The sequence below is a fragment of the Coregonus clupeaformis genome, unplaced genomic scaffold, assembly GCF_020615455.1.
Source record: "Coregonus clupeaformis isolate EN_2021a unplaced genomic scaffold, ASM2061545v1 scaf0657, whole genome shotgun sequence".
NCBI classification, from domain to species: Eukaryota; Metazoa; Chordata; class Actinopteri; order Salmoniformes; family Salmonidae; genus Coregonus; species Coregonus clupeaformis.
Genome location: NW_025534112.1, coordinates 145,692 through 172,685, shown reverse-complemented (window position 1 = coordinate 172,685; position 26,994 = coordinate 145,692). Strand labels below are relative to the sequence as shown.

General features: G+C 44.0%; 1 protein-coding gene across 5 annotated transcripts in view; it reads left to right on the top strand.

The window, feature by feature from the left end:
* The first annotated feature begins 211 nt into the window (after positions 1-211).
* The window catches only part of LOC123481015 (fumarate hydratase, mitochondrial-like), a 33,919-nt gene continuing 7,136 nt past the window's right edge, over positions 212-26,994 (top strand). For 3 of the 5 annotated variants that reach the window (XR_006658972.1, XM_045216267.1, XM_045216266.1), the window contains exons 1-8: positions 213-385; positions 7,163-7,291; positions 8,481-8,591; positions 12,227-12,403; positions 12,698-12,880; positions 21,394-21,559; positions 21,987-22,190; positions 23,356-23,483. Coding sequence is in view for 4 of the 5 variants with exons in the window: in XM_045216267.1 (XP_045072202.1) it covers positions 266-385; positions 7,163-7,291; positions 8,481-8,591; positions 12,227-12,403; positions 12,698-12,880; positions 21,394-21,559; positions 21,987-22,190; positions 23,356-23,483 (1,218 nt within the window). In the remaining variant the exon portion in view is untranslated. Of the gene's footprint in view, positions 386-7,162; positions 7,292-8,480; positions 8,592-12,226; positions 12,404-12,697; positions 12,881-13,045; positions 13,073-21,393; positions 21,560-21,986; positions 22,191-23,355; positions 23,484-26,994 lie in introns of all 5 variants that reach the window. The other 2 variants (XM_045216268.1, XM_045216269.1) reach the window with 2 other exon arrangements.

Below are 26,994 nucleotides of genomic sequence, written 5' to 3'. Positions count from 1 at the left end.
CTGGTTCTGAAAACCCAAAAGGCCTCAAATCTAATGAAAAATCCTGTAATATCAAACAACGTCACTTGCTTCAACGGCATCAAGACAGACAAACGTAGGATAACGTTTTGTACTGCTTTTGATTCGGTGTGCTGCTTTAAATGATCTCCCCCCGTGCACAAGAAACGTTGCAAATATATGTTTCCGCCCCCTAACACAGATTTGTGGTTGGCTCATTTTAGTTCCGCCCTTCTCCCTGGTATATAGTGACAGCTGAGCTAGCGCAATGTATCGCTCTTTGAGAAACGTCCAGCGATTTAACTGCAAACTCCAGGCGTTGCAGAGGAACCTAGCCAACACAAAGCACAATCCTGCTGCAGGAGTCATCTTCACATCCTCCAGAATGGTACGTTTTGTCTTTTCGGAGATCGGAGTCAGTTGTTAACCCATCGCAGGCCCGTAAATGACCTTATTAGTTAGCCAAGCTAACTGGCTAGCTAGCCCATTAGTAGTACTAGCTAAAATGAATTAGTAGTTAGCCACCTTGCTAGCTTTACACGAATGCAGTAATGGTGCTTTTAGGACAACCGCAGATAGTTTTTCAAACGAGAAACACAAGTATTCACAGCAATATTCTGGTAGCAAGCAAGCTAGCTTGTAAGTTGGCTAATGTTATCTTGTCAAGCAAGTAGAAGGTCAAAGTCAGTTTACAATTATCTGCTAGCTAGCTAGCTTGCTAGCTAACTGGCCAACTTTCACTGCATACTTGCCAAGTTCACACGGAGTTCAAATCAAATTATATTTGTCACATGCGCCGAATACAACAGGTGTAGACTTTACCGTGAAATGCTTACTGACAAGCCCTTAACCAACAATACAGACTGAAAAAGTAAGAAAAATGTGCTAAATAGGAAATAGTAACACAATAAAATGGCAATAACGAGTCTATTTGGCTTTATTATGGATCCCCATTAGCGCTTCCTGAGGTCCAAAATTAAGTAAATTTATACCATTTTAAATAGTCACCTCAACTTGCTCAATTTCAACATTATTTATTACAGGATTTAGTTGAGGTTTAGGGTTTAGTGAATGATTTGTCCCAAAAAGTGGTTTTAGTTTTAGAAATATTTAGGACTAACTTATTGCTTGCCACCCATCTCAGAAACTAACTACAGCTCTTTTAAGTGTTGCAGTCATTTCAGTCGCTGTAGTAGCTGACATGTATAGTGTTGAGTCATCAGCATACATAGACACACTGGCTTTACTCAAAGCCAGTGGCATGACATTAGTAAAGATTGAAAAAAGTAAGGGGCCTAGACAGCTGCCCTGGGGAATTCCTGATTCTACCTGGATTATGTTGGAGAGGCTTCCATTAAAGAACACCCTCTGTGTTCTGTTAGACAGGTAACTCTTTATCCACAATATAGCAGGGGGTGTAAAACCATAACACATACGTTTTTCCAGCAGCAGACTATGATCAATAATGTCAAATGCCGCACTGAAGTCTAACAAATCAGCCCCCACAATCTTTTTATCATCATCAATTTCTCTCAGCCAATCATCAGTAATTTGTGTAAGTGCTGTGCTTGTTGAATGTCCTTCCCTATAAGCGTGCTAAAAGTCTGTGGTCAATTTGTTTACTGTAAAATAGCATTTTATCTAGTCAAACGCCATTTTCCCCAAAAGTTTACTATTGGCTGGTAACAGGCTGGTTGGTCAGCTATTTGAGCCAGTAAACTGGGCTTTACTATTCTTAGGTAGCGGAATTACTTTTGCTTCCCTCCAGGTCTGAGGGCACACACTTTCTAGTAGGCTTAAATTGAAAATATGGCAAATAGGAGTGGCAATATCGTCCGCTATTATCCTCAGTAATTTTCCATCCAAGTTGTCAGACCCAGGTGGCTTGTCATTGTTGATAGACAACAATTTTTTCACCTCTTCCACACTTTCATAATTTGGTCAGATATACTTGGATGTGTAGTGTCAGCGTTTGTTCCTGGCATGTCATGCCTAAGTTTGCTAATCTTGCCAATGAAAAAATAATTAAAGTAGTTGGCAATATCAGTTGGTTTTGTGATGAATAAGCCATCTGATTCAATGACTGACGGAGCGGAGTTTGCCTTTTTTCCCACAATTTCATTGAAGGTGCTCCAAAGCTTTTTACTATCATTCTTTGTCATTTATCTTTGTTTCATAGTATAGTTTCTTCTTCTTTTTATTCAGTTTAGTCACATTATTTCTCAATTTGCAATACGTTTGCCAATCGGTTGTGCAGCCAGACTTATTTGCCTCAATACTCTCAACCATACAAGTTTTCAATTCCTCATCAATCCACAGGGATTTAACTGTTTTTACAGTCATTTTCTTAAGGGTGCATGCTTATTAGTAACTGGAATAAGCAATTTCATAAATATGTCAAGTGCAGCGTCTGGTTGCTCCTCATTACACATCACAGACCAACAAGTATTCTTTACATCAACAACATAGGAATCACTACAAAACTTATTGTATGGCATACTTTTCTGGAATTTTCCAAGCTGTTTAAAGGCACAGTCAACTTAGTGTATGTAAAGTTCTGACCCACTGGAATTGTGATACAGTGAATTATAAGTGAAATAATCTGTCTGTAAACAATTGTTGGAAAAATGACTTGTGTCATGCACAAAGTAGATGTCCTAACCGATTTGCCAAAACTATAGTTTGTTAACAAGGAATTTGTGGAGTGGTTGAAAAATGAGTTTTAATGACTCCAACCTAAGTGTATGTACAGTGGGGGGAAAAAAGTATTTAGTCAGCCACCAATTGTGCAAGTTCTCCCACTTAAAAAGATGAGAGAGGCCTGTAATTTTCATCATAGGTACACGTCAACTATGACAGACATTGAGAGAAAAAAATCCAGAAAATCACATTGTAGGATTTTTAATGAATTTATTTGCAAATTATGGTGGAAAATAAGTATTTGGTCACCTACAAACAAGCAAGATTTCTGGCTCTCACAGACCTGTAACTTCTTTAAGAGGCTCCTCTGTCCTCCACTCGTTACCTGTATTAATGGCACCTGTTTGAACTTGTTATCAGTATAAAAGACACCTGTCCACAACCTCAAACAGTCACACTCCAAACTCCACTATGGCAAAGACCAAAGAGCTGTCAAAGGACACCAGAAACAAGATTGTAGACCTGCACCAGGCTGGGAAGACTGAATCTGCAATAGGTAAGCAGCTTGGTTTGAAGAAATCAACTGTGGGAGCAATTATTAGGAAATGGAAGACATACAAGACCACTGATAATCTCCCTCGATCTGGGGCTCCACGCAAGATCTCACCCCGTGGGGTCAAAATGATCACAAGAACGGTGAGCAAAAATCCCAGAACCACACGGGGGGACCTAGTGAATGACCTGCAGAGAGCTGGGACCAAAGTAACAAAGCCTACCATCAGTAACACACTACGCCGCCAGGGACTCAAATCCTGCAGTGCCAGACGTGTCCCCCTGCTTAAGCCAGTACATGTCCAGGCCCGTCTGAAGTTTGCTAGAGTGCATTTGGATTATCCAGAAGAGGATTGGGAGAATGTCATATGGTCAGATGAAACCAAAATAGAACTTTTTGGTAAAAACTCAACTCGTCGTGTTTGGAGGACAAAGAATGCTGAGTTGCATCCAAAGAACACCATACCTACTGTGAAGCATGGTGGTGGAAACATCATGCTTTGGGGCTGTTTTTCTGCAAAGGGACCAGGACGACTGATCCGTGTAAAGGAAAGAATGAATGGGGCCATGTATCGTGAGATTTTGAGTGAAAACCTCCTTCCATCAGCAAGGGCATTGAAGATGAAACGTGGCTGAGTCTTTCAGCATGACAATGATCCCAAACACACCGCCCGGGCAACGAAGGAGTGGCTTCGTAAGAAGCATTGGCTAGGCCACTCCAGGACCTTGAAGTCTCCAGATCTCAACCCCATAGAAAATCTTTGGAGGGAGTTGAAAGTCCGTGTTGCCCAGCGACAGCCCCAAAACATCACTGCTCTAGAGGAGATCTGCATGGAGGAATGGGCCAAAATACCAGCAACAGTGTGTGAAAACCTTGTGAAGACTTACAGAAAACGTTTGACCTGTGTCATTGCCAACAAAGGGTATATAACAAAGTATTGAGAAACTTTTGTTATTGACCAAATACTTATTTTCCACCATAATTTGCAAATAAATTCATAAAAAATCCTACAATGTGATTTTCTGGATTTATTTTTCTCATTTTGTCTGTCATAGTTGATGTGTACCTATGATGAAAATTACAGGCCTCTCTCATCTTTTTAAGTGGGAGAACTTGCACAATTGGTGGCTGACTAAATACTTTTTTTCCCCACTGTAAACTTCCGACTTTAACTGTATATATATATATAACTCAGCAAAAAAAGAAACGTCCGCTCACTGTCAACTGCGTTTATTTTCCACAAACTTTACATGTGTAAATATTTGTATAAACATAACAAGATTCAACAACTGAGACATAAAACTGAACAAGTTCCACAGACATGTGACTAACAGAAAGGGAATAATGTGTCCCTGAACAAAGGGGGGGTCAAAATCAAAAGTAACAGTCAGTATCTGGTGTGGTCACCAGCTGCATTAAGAACTGCAGTGCATCTCCTCCTCATGGACTGCACCATCACCCCTGGTGATACAAACCGCGACTCGTCAGTGAAGAGCACTTTTTGCCAGTCCGGTCCAGCGACGGTGGGTTTGTGCCCATAGGCGACGTTGTTGCCGGTGATGTCTGGTGAGGACCTGCCTTACAACAGGCCTACAAGCCCTCAGTCCAGCCTCTCTCAGCCTATTGCGGACAGTCTGAGCACTGATGGAGGGATTGTGCGTTCCTGGTGTAACTCGGGCAGTTGTTGTTGCCATCCTGTACCTGTCCCGCAGGTGTGATGTTCGGATGTACTGATCCTGTGCAGGTGTTGTTACACGTGGTCTGCCACTGCGAGGACGATCAGCTGTCCGTCCTGTCTCCCTGTAGCGCTGTTTTAGTCGTCTCACAGTACGGGCATTGCAATTTATTGCCCTGGCCACATCTGCAGTCCTCATGCCTTTTTGCAGCAGGCCAAGGCACGTTCACGCAGATGAGCAGGGACCCTGGGCATCTTTCTATTGGTGTTTTTCAGAGTCAGTAGAAAGGCCTCTTTAGTGTCCTAAGTTTTCATAACTGTGACCTTAATTGCCTACCGTCTGTAAGCTGTTAGTGTCTTAACGACCGTTCCACAGGTGCATGTTAATTAATTGTTTATGGTTCATTGAACAAGCATGGGAAACAGTGTTTAAACCCTTTACAAAGAAGATCTGTGAAGTTATTTGGATTTTTACTCATTATCTTTGAAAGACGGTCCTGAAAAAGGGACGTTTCTTTTTTGGCTGAGATATATCTTCTTATTTTATTGCTGTCCCCACGACAACAAAGTACTTAAATACATGTAATTTTGTCCTTGAAACATTTAATTGAAATACTGTACAGTCGTGGTCAAATGTTTTGAGAATGATACAAATACTAATTTTCACGAAGTCTGCTGCCTCAGTTTTGATGATGGCAATTTGCATATACTCCAGAATGTTATGAAGAGTGATCAGATGAATTGCAATTAATTGCAAAGTCCCTCTTTGCCATGAAAATGAACTTAATCCCCCAAAAACATTTCCACTGCATTTCAGCCCTGCCACAAAAGGACCAGCTGCCATCATGTCAGTGATTCTCTCATTAACACAGGTGAGAGTGTTGACGAGGACAAGGCTGGAGATCACTCTGTCATGCTGATTGAGTTAGAATAACAGACTGGAAGCTTTAAAAGGAGGGTGGTGCTTGAAATCATTGTTCTTCCTCTGTTAACCATGGTTACCTGCAAGGAAACACGTGCCGTCATCATTGCTTTGCACAAAAAGGGCTTCACAGGCAAGGATATTGCTGCTAGTAAGATTGCACCTAAATCAACCATTTATCGGATCATCAAGAACATCAAGGAGAGAGGTTCAATTGTTGTGAAGAAGGCGTCAGGGCGCCCAAGAAAGTCCAGCAAGCGCCAGGACCGTCTCCTAAAGTTGATTCAGCTGCGGGATCGGGGCACCACCAGTGCAGAGCTTGCTCAGGAATGGCAGCAGGAAGGTGTGAGTGCATCTGCACGCACAGTGAGGCGAATACTTTTGGAGGATGGCCTGGTGTCAAGAAGGGCAGCGAAGAAGCCACTTCTCTCCAGGAAAAACATCAGGGACAGACTGATATTCTGCAAAAGGTACATGGATTGGACTACTGAGGACTGGGGTAAAGTCATTTTCTCTGAATCCCCTTTCCGATTGTTTGGGGCATCCGGAAAACACCTTGTCCGGAGAAGACAAGGTGAGAGCTACCATCAGTCCTGTGTCATGCCAACAGTAAAGCATCCTGAGACCATTCATGTCTGGGGTTGCTTCTCAGCCAAGGGAGTGGGCTCACTCACAATTTTGCCTAAGAACACAGCCATGAATAAAGAATGGTACCAACACATCCTCAGAGAGCAACTTCTCCCAACCATCCAAGAACAGTTTGGTGACGACCAATGCCTTTTCCAGCATGATGCAATAAGGCAAAAGTGATAACTAAGTGGCTCGGGGAACAAAACATTTACATTTTGGGTCCATGGCCAGGAAACTCCCCAGACCTTAATCCCATTGAGAATTTGTGGTCGATCCTCAAGAGGCGGGTGGACAAACAAAAACCCACAAATTCTGACAAACTCCAAGCATTGATTACGCAAGAATGGGCTGCCATCAGTCAGGATGTGGCCCAGAAGTTAATTGACAGCATGCCAGGGCGGATTGCAGAGGTCTTGGAAAAAGAAGGGTCAACACTGCAAATATTGACTCTTTGCATAAACTTAATGTAATTGTCAATAAAAGCCTTTGACACTTATGGAATGCTTGTAATTATACTTCAGTATACCATAGTAACATCTGACAAAAATATATCATAACACTGAAGCAGCGAAATTTTTGAAGACCAATACTTGTGTCATTCTCAAAACCTTTGACCACGACTGTATAGCTAGCTACTCCTTTTTGAGATTACGCAACTCTAACCAAATAACCATGTAGCTGCCGTCAAGTAACCCAGACTAACTTTTCATCTTTGCTATTTGACTGTCTCAATGTTGTTGTTCAGTCTTCGGAGTACAGAATTGAGGCAGACACCTTTGGAGAGCTGAAGGTGCCAGTTGACAAGTACTATGGGGCTCAGACTGTCAGGTCCACGATGAACTTCAAGATCGGCGGACCGTCGGAGAGAATGCCAGTAAGTTCAGACAAAATATTACTTCATCGTTCAAGTTGTAGGCCTATTGTTGTTGTATAATCATTGTAGCTTGCCCTGACACATGGCTGTAGATTCCTGTGGCTGTAGTCACCAGTCCCGCCATGTCTTAGGGAATCATTGTAGCTAGCTCTCGCTACAAATTGGACACACATCCTTTTAACATTTCCTGTCCTATTTTCCTAGATTCAGATCAGACTAAAGGTTACTTCAAGTACAGTGCCTTGCAAAAGTATTCATCCCCCTTGGCGGTTTTCCTATTTTGTTGCATTACAAAATGTAAATGTAAATGTCCCCAAACATATGGAAGAAGGTACTCTGGTCAGATGAGACTAAAATTGAGCTTTTTGGCCAGCAAGGAAAACGCTATGTCTGGCGCAAACCCAACACCTCTCATCACCACGAGAACACCATCCCCACAGTGAAGCATGGTGGTGGCAGCATCATGCTTTGGGAATGGCAGGGACTGGGAAACTGGTCAGAATTGAAGGAATGATGGATGGCGCTAAATACAGGGAATTCTTGAGGGAAACCCGTTTCAGTCTTCCAGAGATTTGAGACTGGGACGGAGGTTCACCTTCCAGCAGGACAATGACCCTAAGCATACTGCTAAAGCAACACTCGACTGGTTGAAGGGGAAACATTTAAATGTCTTGCAATGGCCTAGTCAAAGCCCAGACCTCAATCCAATTGAGAATCTGTGGTATGACTTAAAGATTGCTGTACACCAGCAGAACCCATCCAACTTGAAGGAGCTGGAGCCGTTTTGCCTTGAAGAATGGGCAAAAATCCCAGTGGCTAGATGTGCCAAGCTTATAGAGACATACCCCAAGAGACTTGCAGCTGTAATTGCTGCAAAAGGTGGCTCTACAAAGTATTGACTTTGGGGGGGTGAATAGTTATGCACGCTCAAGTTTTCTGTTTATTTCTTGTTTGTTTCACAAGAAAAAATATTTTGCATCTTCAAAGTGGTAGGCATGTTGTGTAAATCAAATGATACAAACCCCCCACAAAAATACATTTTAATTCCAGGTTGTACGGCAACAAAATAGGAAAAATGCCAAGGGGGGTGAATACTTTCGCAAGCCACTGTATCATGTGTATCCTTGTGTAGAGTCCAATCTTTGTAGCTACACATGTCCTCACAACTGCTTTCCTTCGTATTCACCAGATCCAGGTGATCAAAGCGTTTGGTATTCTGAAGAGGGCTGCTGCGGAGGTGAACAAGGACTATGGACTGGACCCGAAGCTGGCTGAGGCCATCGTGCAGGCTGCTGATGAGGTGCCTAAAGCAGGGTGAACTGGGAAACTAACAAAAACACCACAGGAGAGAGAGAGCAGGGTGAACAGGGAAACTAACAGAAACACCACAGGAGAGAAAGAGAAGGGGGTTGCATGACTCTCAACTTTGTGAGTTCCCAGATTAGACATCAGCCTAGCCCCGGGTGCCTGTCTGTTTCTGCTAACATTAGGCTAGACTGCTGTAGAGAATAGCTTTTGATACAGTACTGAACACAAGCAGAGCACTAGACCTTGCTACCTAGCCTGGTCCCAGACCTGTTTGTGCTGTTGGCAAGACGGCACAAACAGATCTGGGATCAAGCTATTCGCTGGCTACATTAGACCTACTAGTTACATTTATCCATGGTGCCCTCCTTGTACTAATGAATGCCTTGGTATTGATTTAATGCTCAGGTGGTACTTGGTACTGGTCTTGATAATGCTTTTGATACAATACTGAACAATTGAATGACCTAAATGTAACGTTATAGCCAGTGTTCGCCTCGTCCCAGAAGGTCCTAAACATGGTGCAGCAATGACAATAGGAGTTGGCAAGACGGCACAGACAGATGCTGGACCAGGCTAAGGCATGTGGGCCTCAATGTACTAACGGATGTCCATGTCCCTTGGACCAGGCTAAGGCATGTGGGCCTCAATGTACTAACGGATGTCCATGTTCCTTTACCAGGCTAAGGCATGTGGGCCTCAATGTACTAACGGATGTCCATGTCCCTTTACCAGGCTAAGGCATGCAGGCCTCCCTGTACTGATGTCCATGTCCCTTTACCAGGCTAAGGCATGCAGGCCTCCCTGTACTGATGTCCATGTTCCTTTACCAGGCTAAGGCATGCAGGCCTCCCTGTACTGATGTCCATGTTCCTTTACCAGGCTAAGGCATGCAGGCCTCCCTGTACTGATGTCCATGTCCCTTTACCAGGCTAAGGCATGCAGGCCTCCCTGTACTGATGTCCATGTCCCTTTACCAGGCTAAGGCATGCAGGCCTCCCTGTACTGATGTCCATGTTCCTTTACCAGGCTAAGGCATGCAGGCCTCCCTGTACTGATGTCCATGTCCCTTTACCAGGCTAAGGCATGCAGGCCTCCCTGTACTGATGTCCATGTCCCTTTACCAGGCTAAGGCATGCAGGCCTCCCTGTACTGATGTCCATGTCCCTTTACCAGGCTAAGGCATGCAGGCCTCCCTGTACTGATGTCCATGTCCCTTTACCAGGCTAAGGCATGCAGGCCTCCCTGTACTGATGTCCATGTCCCTTGGACCAGGCTAAGGCATGCAGGCCTCCCTGTACTGATGTCCATGTTCCTTTACCAGGCTAAGGCATGCAGGCCTCCCTGTACTGATGTCCATGTCCCTTTACCAGGCTAAGGCATGCAGGCCTCCCTGTACTGATGTCCATGTTCCTTTACCAGGCTAAGGCATGCAGGCCTCCCTGTACTGATGTCCATGTTCCTTTACCAGGCTAAGGCATGCAGGCCTCCCTGTACTGATGTCCATGTCCCTTTACCAGGCTAAGGCATGCAGGCCTCCCTGTACTGAAGTCCATGTCCCTTTACCAGGCTAAGGCATGCAGGCCTCCCTGTACTGAAGTCCATGTCCCTTTACCAGGCTAAGGCATGCAGGCCTCCCTGTACTGATGTCCATGTTCCTTTACCAGGCTAAGGCATGTGGGCCTCCCTGTACTGATGTCCATGTCCCTTTACCAGGCTAAGGCATGCAGGCCTCCCTGTACTGATGTCCATGTTCCTTTACCAGGCTAAGGCATGCAGGCCTCCCTGTACTGAAGTCCATGTCCCTTTACCAGGCTAAGGCATGCAGGCCTCCCTGTACTGATGTCCATGTTCCTTTACCAGGCTAAGGCATGCAGGCCTCCCTGTACTGATGTCCATGTTCCTTTACCAGGCTAAGGCATGCAGGCCTCCCTGTACTGATGTCCATGTCCCTTTACCAGGCTAAGGCATGCAGGCCTCCCTGTACTGATGTCCATGTCCCTTTACCAGGCTAAGGCATGCAGGCCTCCCTGTACTGATGTCCATGTTCCTTTACCAGGCTAAGGCATGCAGGCCTCCCCTGTACTGATGTCCATGTTCCTTTACCAGGCTAAGGCATGCAGGCCTCCCTGTACTGATGTCCATGTCCCTTTACCAGGCTAAGGCATGCAGGCCTCCCTGTACTGATGTCCATGTCCCTTGGACCAGGCTAAGGCATGCAGGCCTCCCTGTACTGATGTCCATGTCCCTTTACCAGGCTAAGGCATGCAGGCCTCCCTGTACTGATGTCCATGTCCCTTTACCAGGCTAAGGCATGCAGGCCTCCCTGTACTGATGTCCATGTTCCTTTACCAGGCTAAGGCATGCAGGCCTCCCTGTACTGATGTCCATGTCCCTTGGACCAGGCTAAGGCATGCAGGCCTCCCTGTACTGATGTCCATGTCCCTTTACCAGGCTAAGGCATGCAGGCCTCCCTGTACTGATGTCCATGTTCCTTTACCAGGCTAAGGCATGCAGGCCTCCCTGTACTGATGTCCATGTCCCTTTACCAGGCTAAGGCATGCAGGCCTCCCTGTACTGATGTCCATGTCCCTTTACCAGGCTAAGGCATGCAGGCCTCCCTGTACTGATGTCCATGTCCCTTTACCAGGCTAAGGCATGCGGGCCTCCCTGTACTGATGTCCATGTTCCTTTACCAGGCTAAGGCATGCAGGCCTCCCTGTACTGATGTCCATGTCCCTTTACCAGGCTAAGGCATGCAGGCCTCCCTGTACTGATGTCCATGTCCCTTTACCAGGCTAAGGCATGCAGGCCTCTCTGTACTGATGTCCATGTTCCTTTACCAGGCTAAGGCATGCAGGCCTCCCTGTACTGATGTCCATGTCCCTTTACCAGGCTAAGGCATGCAGGCCTCCCTGTACTGATGTCCATGTTCCTTTACCAGGCTAAGGCATGCAGGCCTCCCTGTACTGATGTCCATGTCCCTTTACCAGGCTAAGGCATGCAGGCCTCCCTGTACTGATGTCCATGTTCCTTTACCAGGCTAAGGCATGCAGGCCTCCCTGTACTGATGTCCATGTCCCTTTACCAGGCTAAGGCATGCAGGCCTCCCTGTACTGATGTCCATGTCCCTTTACCAGGCTAAGGCATGCAGGCCTCCCTGTACTGATGTCCATGTCCCTTTACCAGGCTAAGGCATGCAGGCCTCCCTGTACTGATGTCCATGTCCCTTTACCAGGCTAAGGCATGCAGGCCTCCCTGTACTGATGTCCATGTCCCTTTACCAGGCTAAGGCATGCAGGCCTCCCTGTACTGATGTCCATGTCCCTTTACCAGGCTAAGGCATGCAGGCCTCCCTGTACTGATGTCCATGTCCCTTTACCAGGCTAAGGCATGCAGGCCTCCCTGTACTGATGTCCATGTCCCTTTACCAGGCTAAGGCATGCAGGCCTCCCTGTACTGATGTCCATGTCCCTTTACCAGGCTAAGGCATGCAGGCCTCCCTGTACTGATGTCCATGTCCCTTTACCAGGCTAAGGCATGCAGGCCTCCCTGTACTGATGTCCATGTCCCTTTACCAGGCTAAGGCATGCAGGCCTCCCTGTACTGAAGTCCATGTCCCTTTACCAGGTGGCAGCTGGTAAGCTGGATGACCACTTCCCTCTGGTTGTGTGGCAGACCGGGTCAGGAACTCAGTCCAACATGAACGTCAACGAGGTGATCAGCAACAGGGCCATCGAGATCCTGGGAGGGAAGCTGGGGAGCAAGGACCCGGTGCACCCCAACGACCACGTCAACAAAAGCCAGGTAGGCTAACCGTTCAGAAACGCTCTTTCATTTCATTCAAAATGTTGAAGAAGGAAATAAACTGTTTTTCCACCACTACTGTGATTGACAAGATAAGAAGTAGCTCGTGACCAATTTTTATTTGGACCCTCAGAAGGGTAACAGATTGCAGTGTTTGCAGCATTTCGTTTTAAAGGTTTATTTATGATATCTGAAAAGCTCAGGCAAAGAGTTTAAATATCAATCAATCTGTATTTAATGTAAATTGTTGGGTCTTTTAGAGGATTTGAATGGACCTGTCCTCTTCTCTTGCAGAGCTCCAACGATACGTTCCCCACAGCCATGCACATCGCAGCAGCCAAAGAGGTCCACGAGGTTCTGCTCCCCGGCCTACAACACCTCCACGATGCCCTGCACGCCAAGGCTGTGGAGTTCAAAGACATCATCAAGATCGGACGCACACACACACAGGATGCTGTGCCGTTGTCTCTGGGACAGGTACAGTACATAGACACACAGGATGCTGTGCCGTTGTCTCTGGGACAGGTACAGTACATAGACACACAGGATGCTGTGCCGTTGTCTCTAGGACAGGTAAAATACATAGACACACAGGATGCTGTGCCGTTGTCTCTGGGACGGGTAAAATACATAGACACACAGGATGCTGTGCCGTTGTCTCTAGGACAGGTAAAATACATAGACACACAGGATGCTGTGCCGTTGTCTCTGGGACAGGTAAAATACATAGACACACAGGATGCTGTGCCGTTGTCTCTGGGACGGGTAAAATACATAGACACACAGGATGCTGTGCCGTTGTCTCTGGGACGGGTAAAATACATAGACACACAGGATGCTGTGCCGTTGTCTCTGGGACAGGTAAAATACATAGACACACAGGATGCTGTGCCGTTGTCTCTGGGACGGGTAAAATACATAGACACACAGGATGCTGTGCCGTTGTCCCTGGGACAGGTACAGTACATAGACACACAGGATGCTGTGCCGTTGTCCCTGGGACAGGTACAGTACATAGACACACAGGATGCTGTGCCGTTGTCTCTGGGACAGGTACAGTACATAGACACACAGGATGCTGTGCCGTTGTCCCTGGGACAGGTCACACACATCTCATGTCTTTATGTTGTAGGACGCAGTTTAACGCTCTCTAACTGAAGACACGATGTCTCTGATGATCATGATGTTGCTGATTGATTCATTTAGCTGTGGCCAGTGTCATGTTATGCCATGCTATAACCTCTGTGCCTCTCTCTGTGATATGGTGTTGTCACGATACCAGAATTTTGACTCCGATACCAGGTTCAGTATCATGATACTCGATACCAAAATGATAGCATGGCAAAGAAAGAAGCTTTTCGCTGTCAAAATCGCACTTTATTACGTTTTGTAAAATAAATGTCCACTGGATTGATGGAAATAATCCTGACTCTGCCAGGTCGGCACAGGCTGCTTAGTAGTTCGCTTTTAATGGAGAAGGTTTTTGGGGAAAGCCTTTCCATCTACCAGCAGACGGTTATCATTAGCATGCTAACGGCTACACATTTACATTTAAGTCATTTAGCAGACGCTCTTATCCAGAGCCACTTACAAATTGGTGCATTCACCTTATAGCCAGTGGGACAACCTCCCTTTTTATTTTATTTTATGGGGGGGGGAGGGGGAGGGGGTGGGTAGAAGGAGACATACGCGAACCGTACACACAGACACAGAGGGGTGTCCCTTGCCGTTGCCTCCTGAGAAAGCTGCAGGGAATACGAATAACTGTTTATGGCTTATGAGAAACCTGGACAAATTAATAAATTTCAATGCATTTAGTTGATTTCCAAACGTGAGACACATTTGATAGAAGAAACTAAAGTAGCCAAATTCTTGTACTGAACCATTTTTCATGTTGTATTGAAAAAGTAGCGCTGTTTCGGTGCAACACTAGTGTGATAACATATTAGTCTGCTAGATGTCAAACTGTCCTATATGAGCTATTTGAAATGTATTCCTACCAGTCCACTAACTGCCCTATATGAGCTATTTGAAATGTATTCCTACCAGTCCACTAACTGCCCTATATGAGCTATTTGAAATGTATTCCTACCAGTCCACTAACTGTCCTATATGAGCTATTTGAAATGTATTCCTACCAGTCAACTAACTGTCCTATATGAGCTATTTGAAATGTATTCCTACCAGTCCACTAACTGTCCTATATGAGCTATTTGAAATGTATTCCTACCAGTCCACTAACTGCCCTATATGAGCTATTTGAAATGTATTCCTACCAGTCCACTAACTGTCCTATATGAGCTATTTGAAATGTATTCCTACCAGTCCACTAACTGTCCTATATGAGCTATTTGAAATGTATTCCTACCAGTCCACTAACTGCCCTATATGAGCTATTTGAAATGTATTCCTACCAGTCCACTAACTGTCCTATATGAGCTATTTGAAATGTATTCCTACCAGTCCACTAACTGTCCTATATGAGCTATTTGAAATGTATTCCTACCAGTCCACTAACTGCCCTATATGAGCTATTTGAAATGTATTCCTAACAGTCCACTAACTGTCCTATATGAGCTATTTGAAATGTATTCCTACCAGTCCACTAACTGCCCTATATGAGCTATTTGAAATGTATTCCTACCAGTCCACTAACTGTCCTATATGAGCTATTTGAAATGTATTCCTACCAGTCCACTAACTGCCCTATATGAGCTATTTGAAATGTATTCCTACCAGTCCACTAACTGTCCTATATGAGCTATTTGAAATGTATTCCTACCAGTCCACTAACTGCCCTATATGAGCTATTTGAAATGTATTCCTACCAGTCCACTAACTGCCCTATATGAGCTATTTGAAATGTATTCCTACCAGTCCACTAACTGCCCTATATGAGCTATTTGAAATGTATTCCTACCAGTCCACTAACTGCCCTATATGAGCTATTTGAAATGTATTCCTACCAGTCCACTAACTGTCCTATATGAGCTATTTGAAATGTATTCCTACCAGTCCACTAACTGCCCTATATGAGCTATTTGAAATGTATTCCTACCAGTCCACTAACTGCCCTATATGAGCTATTTGAAATGTATTCCTACCAGTCCACTAACTGTCCTATATGAGCTATTTGAAATGTATTCCTACCAGTCCACTAACTGTCCTATATGAGCTATTTGAAATGTATTCCTACCAGTCCACTAACTGTCCTATATGAGCTATTTGAAATGTATTCCTACCAGTCCACTAACTGTCCTATATGAGCTATTTGAAATGTATTCCTACCAGTCCACTAACTGTCCTATATGAGCTATTTGAAATGTATTCCTACCAGTCCACTAACTGTCCTATATGAGCTATTTGAAATGTATTCCTACCAGTCCACTAACTGTCCTATATGAGCTATTTGAAATGTATTCCTACCAGTCCACTAACTGCCCTATATGAGCTATTTGAAATGTATTCCTACCAGTCCACTAACTGTCCTATATGAGCTATTTGAAATGTATTCCTACCAGTCCACTAACTGTCCTATATGAGCTATTTGAAATGTATTCCTACCAGTCCACTAACTGTCCTATATGAGCTATTTGAAATGTATTCCTACCAGTCCACTAACTGTCCTATATGAGCTATTTGAAATGTATTCCTACCAGTCCACTAACTGTCCTATATGAGCTATTTGAAATGTATTCCCTACCAGTCCACTAACTGTCCTATATGAGCTATTTGAAATGTATTCCTACCAGTCCACTAACTGCCCTATATGAGCTATTTGAAATGTATTCCTACCAGTCCACTAACTGTCCTATATGAGCTATTTGAAATGTATTCCTACCAGTCCACTAACTGTCCTATATGAGCTATTTGAAATGTATTCCTACCAGTCCACTAACTGTCCCATATGAGCTATTTGAAATGTATTCCCTACCAGTCCACTAACTGTCCTATATGAGCTATTTGAAATGTATTCCTACCAGTCCACTAACTGTCCTATATGAGCTATTTGAAATGTATTCCTACCAGTCCACTAACTGTCCTATATGAGCTATTTGAAATGTATTCCTACCAGTCCACTAACTGTCCTATATGAGCTATTTGAAATGTATTCCTACCAGTCCACTAACTGTCCTATATGAGCTATTTGAAATGTATTCCTACCAGTCCACTAACTGTCCTATATGAGCTATTTGAAATGTATTCTACCAGTCCACTAACTGTCCTATATGAGCTATTTGAAATGTATTCCTACCAGTCCACTAACTGTCCTATATGAGCTATTTGAAATGTATTCCTACCAGTCCACTAACTGTCCTATATGAGCTATTTGAAATGTATTCCTACCAGTCCACTAACTGTCCTATATGAGCTATTTGAAATGTATTCCTACCAGTCCACTAACTGTCCTATATGAGCTATTTGAAATGTATTCCTACCAGTCCACTAACTGTCCTATATGAGCTATTTGAAATGTGATTCCTACCAGTCCACTAACTGTCCTATATGAGCTATTTGAAATGTATTCCTACCAGTCCACTAACTGTCCTATATGAGCTATTTGAAATGTATTCCTACCAGTCCACTAACTGTCCTATATGAGCTATTTGAAATGTATTCCTACCAGTCCACTAACTGTCCTATATGAGCTATTTGAAATGTATTCCTACCAGTCCACTAACTGTCCTATATGAGCTATTTGAAATGTATTCCTACCAGTCCACTAACTGTCCTATATGAGCTATTTGAAATGTATTCCCTACCAGTCCACTAACTGTCCTATATGAGCTATTTGAAATGTATTCCTACCAGTCCACTAACTGTCCTATATGAGCTATTTGAAATGTATTCCTACCAGTCCACTAACTGTCCTATATGAGCTATTTGAAATGTATTCCTACCAGTCCACTAACTGTCCTATATGAGCTATTTGAAATGTATTCCTACCAGTCCACTAACTGTCCTATATGAGCTATTTGAAATGTATTCCTACCAGTCCACTAACTGTCCTATATGAGCTATTTGAAATGTATTCCTACCAGTCCACTAACTGTCCTATATGAGCTATTTGAAATGTATTCCTACCAGTCCACTAACTGTCCTATATGAGCTATTTGAAATGTATTCCTACCAGTCCACTAACTGTCCTATATGAGCTATTTGAAATGTATTCCTACCAGTCCACTAACTGTCCTATATGAGCTATTTGAAATGTATTCCTACCAGTCCACTAACTGTCCTATATGAGCTATTTGAAATGTATTCCTACCAGTCCACTAACTGTCCTATATGAGCTATTTGAAATGTATTCCTACCAGTCCACTAACTGTCCTATATGAGCTATTTGAAATGTATTCCTACCAGTCCACTAACTGTCCTATATGAGCTATTTGAAATGTATTCCTACCAGTCCACTAACTGTCCTATATGAGCTATTTGAAATGTATTCCTACCAGTCCACTAACTGTCCTATATGAGCTATTTGAAATGTATTCCTACCAGTCCACTAACTGTCCTATATGAGCTATTTGAAATGTATTCCTACCAGTCCACTAACTGTCCTATATGAGCTATTTGAAATGTATTCCTACCAGTCCACTAACTGTCCTATATGAGCTATTTGAAATGTATTCCTACCAGTCCACTAACTGTCCTATATGAGCTATTTGAAATGTATTCCTACCAGTCCACTAACTGTCCTATATGAGCTATTTGAAATGTATTCCTACCAGTCCACTAACTGTCCTATATGAGCTATTTGAAATGTATTCCTACCAGTCCACTAACTGTCCTATATGAGCTATTTGAAATGTATTCCTACCAGTCCACTAACTGTCCTATATGAGCTATTTGAAATGTATTCCTACCAGTCCACTAACTGTCCTATATGAGCTATTTGAAATGTATTCCTACCAGTCCACTAACTGTCCTATATGAGCTATTTGAAATGTATTCCTACCAGTCCACTAACTGTCCTATATGAGCTATTTGAAATGTATTCCTACCAGTCCACTAACTGCCCTATATGAGCTATTTGAAATGTATTCCTACCAGTCCACTAACTGTCCTATATGAGCTATTTGAAATGTATTCCTACCAGTCCACTAACTGTCCTATATGAGCTTATTTGAAATGTATTCCTACCAGTCCACTAACTGTCCTATATGAGCTATTTGAAATGTATTCCTACCAGTCCACTAACTGTCCTATATGAGCTATTTGAAATGTATTCCTACCAGTCCACTAACTGTCCTATATGAGCTATTTGAAATGTATTCCTACCAGTCCACTAACTGTCCTATATGAGCTATTTGAAATGTATTCCTACCAGTCCACTAACTGTCCCTATATGAGCTATTTGAAATGTATTCCTACCAGTCCACTAACTGTCCTATATGAGCTATTTGAAATGTATTCCCTACCAGTCCACTAACTGTCCTATATGAGCTATTTGAAATGTATTCCTACCAGTCCACTAACTGTCCTATATGAGCTATTTGAAATGTATTCCTACCAGTCCACTAACTGTCCTATATGAGCTATTTGAAATGTATTCCTACCAGTCCACTAACTGCCCTATATGAGCTATTTGAAATGTATTCCTACCAGTCCACTAACTGTCCTATATGAGCTATTTGAAATGTATTCCTACCAGTCCACTAACTGTCCTATATGAGCTATTTGAAATGTATTCCTACCAGTCCACTAACTGTCCTATATGAGCTATTTGAAATGTATTCCTACCAGTCCACTAACTGTCCTATATGAGCTATTTGAAATGTATTCCTACCAGTCCACTAACTGTCCTATATGAGCTATTTGAAATGTATTCCTACCAGTCCACTAACTGCCCTATATGAGCTATTTGAAATGTATTCCTACCAGTCCACTAACTGTCCTATATGAGCTATTTGAAATGTATTCCTACCAGTCCACTAACTGTCCTATATGAGCTATTTGAAATGTATTCCTACCAGTCCACTAACTGTCCTATATGAGCTATTTGAAATGTATTCCTACCAGTCCACTAACTGCCCTATATGAGCTATTTGAAATGTATTCCTACCAGTCCACTAACTGTCCTATATGAGCTATTTGAAATGTATTCCTACCAGTCCACTAACTGTCCTATATGAGCTATTTGAAATGTATTCCTACCAGTCCACTAACTGCCCTATATGAGCTATTTGAAATGTATTCCTACCAGTCCACTAACTGTCCTATATGAGCTATTTGAAATGTATTCCTACCAGTCCACTAACTGCCCTATATGAGCTATTTGAAATGTATTCCTACCAGTCCACTAACTGTCCTATATGAGCTATTTGAAATGTATTCCCTACCAGTCCACTAACTGTCCTATATGAGCTATTTGAAATGTATTCCTACCAGTCCACTAACTGTCCTATATGAGCTATTTGAAATGTATTCCTACCAGTCCACTAACTGTCCTATATGAGCTATTTGAAATGTATTCCTACCAGTCCACTAACTGCCCTATATGAGCTATTTGAAATGTATTCCTACCAGTCCACTAACTGTCCTATATGAGCTATTTGAAATGTATTCCTACCAGTCCACTAACTGTCCTATAGAGCTATTTGAAATGTATTCCTACCAGTCCACTAACTGTCCTATATGAGCTATTTGAAATGTATCCCTACCAGTCCACTAACTGTCCTATATGAGCTATTTGAAATGTATTCCTACCAGTCCACTAACTGTCCTATATGAGCTATTTGAAATGTATTCCTACCAGTCCACTAACTGCCCTATATGAGCTATTTGAAATGTATTCCTACCAGTCCACTAACTGCCCTATATGAGCTATTTGAAATGTATTCCTACCAGTCCACTAACTGTCCTATATGAGCTATTTGAAATGTATTCCTACCAGTCCACTAACTGTCCTATATGAGCTATTTGAAATGTATTCCTACCAGTCCACTAACTGTCCTATATGAGCTATTTGAAATGTATCCCTACCAGTCCACTAACTGTCCTATATGAGCTATTTGAAATGTATTCCTACCAGTCCACTAACTGTCCTATATGAGCTATTTGAAATGTATTCCTACCAGTCCACTAACTGCCCTATATGAGCTATTTGAAATGTGTTCCTACCAGTCCACTAACTGTCCTATATGAGCTATTTGAAATGTATTCCTACCAGTCCACTAACTGTCCTATATGAGCTATTTGAAATGTATCCCTACCAGTCCACTAACTGTCCTATATGAGCTATTTGAAATGTATTCCTACCAGTCCACTAACTGCCCTATATGAGCTATTTGAAATGTATTCCTACCAGTCCACTAACTGCCCTATATGAGCTATTTGAAATGTATTCCTACCAGTCCACTAACTGCCCTATATGAGCTATTTGAAATGTATTCCTACCAGTCCACTAACTGTCCTATATGAGCTATTTGAAATGTATTCCTACCAGTCCACTAACTGTCCTATATGAGCTATTTGAAATGTATTCCTACCAGTCCACTAACTGTCCTATATGAGCTATTTGAAATGTATTCCTACCAGTCCACTAACTGTCCTATATGAGCTATTTGAAATGTATTCCTACCAGTCCACTAACTGCCCTATATGAGCTATTTGAAATGTATTCCTACCAGTCCACTAACTGTCCTATATGAGCTATTTGAAATGTATTCCTACCAGTCCACTAACTGTCCTATATGAGCTATTTGAAATGTATTCCTACCAGTCCACTAACTGTCCTATATGAGCTATTTGAAATGTATTCCCTACCAGTCCACTAACTGTCCTATATGAGCTATTTGAAATGTATTCCTACCAGTCCACTAACTGTCCTATATGAGCTATTTGAAATGTATTCCTACCAGTCCACTAACTGTCCTATATGAGCTATTTGAAATGTATTCCTACCAGTCCACTAACTGTCCTATATGAGCTATTTGAAATGTATTCCTACCAGTCCACTAACTGTCCTGTCTCTCTGCGTTTTGCAGGAGTTCAGTGGGTACGTGCAGCAGGTAAAGTACAGTATGGAGCGAGTGAAGGCAGCCATGCCCAGAATATATGAGCTTGCAGCAGGGGGCACTGCAGTGGGAACAGGCCTCAACACACGCATCGGCTTCGCTGAGAAAGTAGCAGCTACTGTCGCCTCTCTCACAGGTACTGGAGGCTACCCCCCCCCACCCCCCCACCCCCTGTTTCATAATGGGTATGATAGTCATGTCTGGTCCATGTTGTGTCCCCCAGGACTCAGTACTAGGTCCTCTTTAATGTCTCACTACTGGTGTCCCCCAGGGCTCGGTACTAGGTCCTCTTTAATGTCTCACTACTGGTGTCCCCCAGGACTCTGTACTAGGTCCTCTTTAATGTCTCACTACTGGTGTCCCCCAGGGCTCTGTACTAGGTCCTCTCCTGTTTTCTCTGTACACCAAGTCACTTGGTTGTGTCATAGGGTTCGAATTGTGTTGTTGTGGCTACAGTTCTCCCTCCCAGCTGTTATCATAAGTCATACATTACATACACTGTCAGCCTTTAATGTTCTATTGTTATCAAGACCTGTCTACATGATGTCATAACCTGTCTCCAGGTCTGCCTTTCGTGACGGCTCCCAACAAGTTTGAGGCTCTGGCGGCCCACGATGCTCTGGTGGAGCTGAGCGGAGCGTTGAACACGGTGGCCGTCAGTATGATGAAGATCGCCAATGATATCCGCTTCCTGGGGTCCGGGCCCCGCTCTGGCCTGGGAGAACTCTGTCTGCCTGAGAACGAGCCTGGTAGCAGCATCATGCCTGGTAAGTAGGTTAGGGTTAGGGGTTAGGGTTTGGGCCCGACTCTGGCCTAGGAGAACTATGTCTGCCTGAGAACGAGCCTGGTAGCAGCATCATGCCTGGTGAGTTTCCATAGTCTGGTTTTCACCATAGTTGTCAAGCATAACACAATATAGTTCACTGTCAGTAGGAAAGGAGTGAAGGAGATCTCTGAAAGAGTGACCAGTATTTGGACATGCCGTAGAAGGCATAGTACCCAAGTTATTGTGTTCTTCTAGCTACAGTGGGGAGAACAAGTATTTGATACACTGCCGATTTTGCAGGTTTTCCTACTTACAAAGCATGTAGAGGTCTGTAATTTTTAATCATAGGTACACTTCAACTGTGAGAGACGGAATCTAAAACAAAAATCCAGAAAATCACATTGTATGATTTTTAAGTAATTAATTTGCTCTTTTTTTTTTTCAAAATCGGCAGTGTATCAAATACTTGTTCTCCCCACTGTATGTGTCCCAGTGGTTTTGCATTCGCTAAGTGGAACAGAGCTGCATGATCCCACGTAACTCCCAGCTGTTCTGAATCGTCCATCTAGGCCGGGTCAGGTTTCAGGGCTTATTTCTGTCCAGGCCTTTTCTTCTTCCTGCTCCTTGACCTCTACTTCAGCAAGACATGGTATAGAGACTATCTAGCTACCCACAACCTGCCTTTATTCAGGGACCTGCAACAATAACATGTTGACGTACTTCTGGCTGTTTTGAAAGGGTAAGGAACCTATGCTCATGACAGGAAGTGATTGTGCTCATGGAATTATTACACACGTTTCTACTGAAGACAGACTTGGCATTTTTGAGAGCCTTGAAAGCTGTGCTGTGCTGTCCAGTGTTTACCCTCCCCTCAGAAGGAGTGTTGTTGACCTCTGCACAGCTCTATTGTTGTAGGATTTCAAACCGGTTGTGATTTGAGCTAGTGTGTAATGTCCTACCTTGGAATGTTGACTTATGTGTGTGTGTGTGTGTGTGTTTTAACCATGGGGTTTTAACTAAGATGTGTTTTAACCATGGGGTTTTAACTAAGATGTGTTTTAACCATGGGGTTTTAACTAAGATGTGTTTTAACCATGGGGTTTTAACTAAGATGTGTTTTAACCATGGGGTTTTAACTAATATGTATTTGAACGTATATCTTCCAGGGAAAGTTAACCCCACCCAGTGCGAGGCCATGACCATGGTAGCAGCCCAGGTTATGGGAAACAACGTGGCTGTGACCATCGGAGGCAGCAACGGACACTTTGAGCTTAACGTCTTCAAGCCAATGATGGTAAGAACTGATATTACCATCAACTAAGACAATACTAATAGGCCAGTTTTGCCATCGATAAAATGCAATTGTGTTCGTTGTCCGTAGCTTATGCCTGCCCATACCATAACCCCACCGCCACCATGGGGCACTCTGTTCACAACGTTGACATCAGCAAACGCTCGCCCACACAACTCTATACACGCCGTCTGCCATCTGCCCAGTACAGTTGAAACCGGGATTCATCCGTGATGAGCACACTTCTCCAGTGTGCCAGTGGCCATCGAAGGTGAGCATTTGCCCACTGAAGTCGGTTACGACGCCGAACTGCATTCAGTTCCAAGACCCTGGTGGAGACTACGAGCACGTAGACGGTTTCAGAACAGCGACTACTCACCTTGAACTGGACTAATAATTGTTCTTTAATGAGTCGGACGAGAGGGATTTGCTCCAGACACCCGACAGGGCCCTCATCCCCGTCATTCAGTAGAAAGAAAAGGAGATATGGCGGAAGGAGATCGGGGTGCCTGGTAAGGAGCCGGCGACCAGTGGCTAATCTGCCTTTGCCATCGATACTATTGGCCAACTTACAATCGCCTGATAATAAAGTGGACGAACTACAGGCACGTATATCCTACCAACGGGACATTAAAAACTGTAATATTTTATGTTTCACCGAGTCGTGGCTGAACGAAGACATGGATAACATACAGCTGGTGGGTTATACACTATTGGTAGGATAGAACAGCAGCCTCTGGTAAGACAAGGGGTGGCGGTCTGTATATATTTGTAAACAACAGGTGGTGCACGATATTTAAGGAAGTATCTCATGATAAACTATAGACCACACTATCTACCAAGAGAGTTTTCATCTATATTCTTCGTAGCTGTCTATTTACCACCACAAACCGATGCTGGAACTAAGATTGCACTCAATGAGCTGTATAAGGCCATAAGCAAACAGGAAAACGCTCATCCAGATGCAGCGCTCCTAGTGGCCGGGGACTTTAATGCAGGGAAACTTAAATCCGTTCTACCTAATTTCTACCAGCATGTTAAATGTGCAACCAGAGGAAAGAAAACTCTAGACCACCTTTACTCCACACACAGAGACGCGTACAAAGCTCTCCCTCGCCCTCCATTTGGAAAATCTAACCATAATTATATCCTGCTGATTCCTGCTTATAAGCAAAAACTAAAGCAGGAAGCACCAGTGACTCGGTTACCAGCATGTTAAATGTGCAACCAGAGAGCATCCTGACTGGTTGCATCACCGCCTGGTATGGCAACTGCTCAGCCTCCGACCGCAAGGCACTACAGAGGGTAGTGCGTACGGCCCAGTACATCACTGGGGCCAAGCTTCCTGCCATCCAGGACCTCTATACCAGGCAGTGTCAGAGGAAGGCCCTAAATATGGTCAAAGGCTCCAACCACCCTAGTCATAGAGTGTTCTCTCTGCTACCGCATGGCAAGCGGTACCGGAGTGCCAAGTCTAGGTCCAAGAGGCTTCTAAACAGCTTCTACCCCCAAGCCATGAGACTCCTGAACATCTAATCAAATGGCAACCCAGACTATTTGTATTGCCCCCCCACCCCCTCTTTACACTGCTCCTACTCTCTGTTTATTATCTTTGCATAGTCACTTTAACTCTACCCACATGTACATATTACCTCAACTACCTCAACTAGCCGGTGCCCCCGGCACATTGACTCTGTACCGGTACCCCCTGTATATAGCCTCCCTACTGTTATTTCACATTGACTCAGTACCGGTACCCCCTGTATATAGCCTCCCTACTGTTATTTCACATTGACTCTGTACCGGTACCCCCTGTATATAGCCTCCCTACTGTTATTTCACATTGACTCCGTACCGGTACCCCCTGTATATAGCCTCCCTACTGTTATTTCACATTGACTCAGTACCGGTACCCCCTGTATATAGCCTCCCTACTGTTATTTCCCATTGACTCTGTACCGGTACCCCCTGTATATAGCCTCCCTACTGTTATTTCCCATTGACTCTGTACCGGTACCCCCTGTATATAGCCTCCCTACTGTTATTTCCCATTGACTCTGTACCGGTACCCCCTGTATATAGCCTTCCTACTGTTATTTCACATTGACTCTGTTCCGGTACCCCCTGTATATAGCCTCCCTACTGTTATTTCCCATTGACTCTGTACCGGTACCCCCTGTATATAGCCTCCTACTGTTATTTCCCATTGACTCTGTTCCGGTACCCCCCTGTATATAGCCTCCCTACTGTTATTTCCCATTGACTCTGTACCGTACCCCCTGTATATAGCCTCCCTACTGTTATTTCCCATTGACTCTGTACCGGTACCCCTGTATATAGCCTCCCTACTGTTATTTCCCATTGACTCTGTACCGGTACCCCCCTGTATATAGCCTCCCTACTGTTATTTCCCATTGACTCTGTACCGTACCCCCTGTATATAGCCTCCCTACTGTTATTTCCCATTGACTCTGTACCGGTACCCCTGTATATAGCCTCCCTACTGTTATTTCCCATTGACTCTGTACCGGTACCCCCTGTATATAGCCTCCCTACTGTTATTTCCCATTGACTCTGTACCGGTACCCCCTGTATATAGCCTCCCTACTGTTATTTCCCATTGACTCTGTACCGGTACCCCCTGTATATAGCCTCCCCTACTGTTATTTCCCATTGACTCTGTACCGGGTACCCCCTGTATATAGCCTCCCTACTGTTATTTCCCATTGACTCTGTACCGGTACCCCCCTGTATATAGCCTCCCTACTGTTATTTCCCATTGACTCTGTACCGGTACCCCCTGTATATAGCCTCCCTACTGTTATTTCCCATTGACTCTGTACCGGTACCCCCTGTATATAGCCTCCCTACTGTTATTTCCCATTGACTCTGTACCGGTACCCCCTGTATATAGCCTCCCTACTGTTATTTCCCATCGACTCTGTACCGGTACCCCCTGTATATAGCCTCCCTACTGTTATTTCCCATTGACTCTGTACCGGTACCCCCTGTATATAGCCTCCCTACTGTTATTTCCCATTGACTCTGTACCGGTACCCCCTGTATATAGCCTCCCTACTGTTATTTCCCATTGACTCTGTACCGGTACCCCCTGTATATAGCCTCCCTACTGTTATTTCCCATTGACTCTGTACCGGTACCCCCCTGTATATAGCCTCCCTACTGTTATTTCCCATTGACTCTGTACGGTACCCCCTGTATATAGCCTCCCTACTGTTATTTCCCATTGACTCTGTACCGGTACCCCCTGTATATAGCCTCCCTACTGTTATTTCCCATTGACTCTGTACCGGTACCCCCTGTATATAGCCTCCCTACTGTTATTTCCCATTGACTCTGTACCGGTACCCCCTGTATATAGCCTCCCTACTGTTATTTCCCATTGACTCTGTACCGGTACCCCCTGTATATAGCCTCCCTACTGTTATTTCCCATTGACTCTGTACCGGTACCCCTGTATATAGCCTCCCTACTGTTATTTCCCATTGACTCT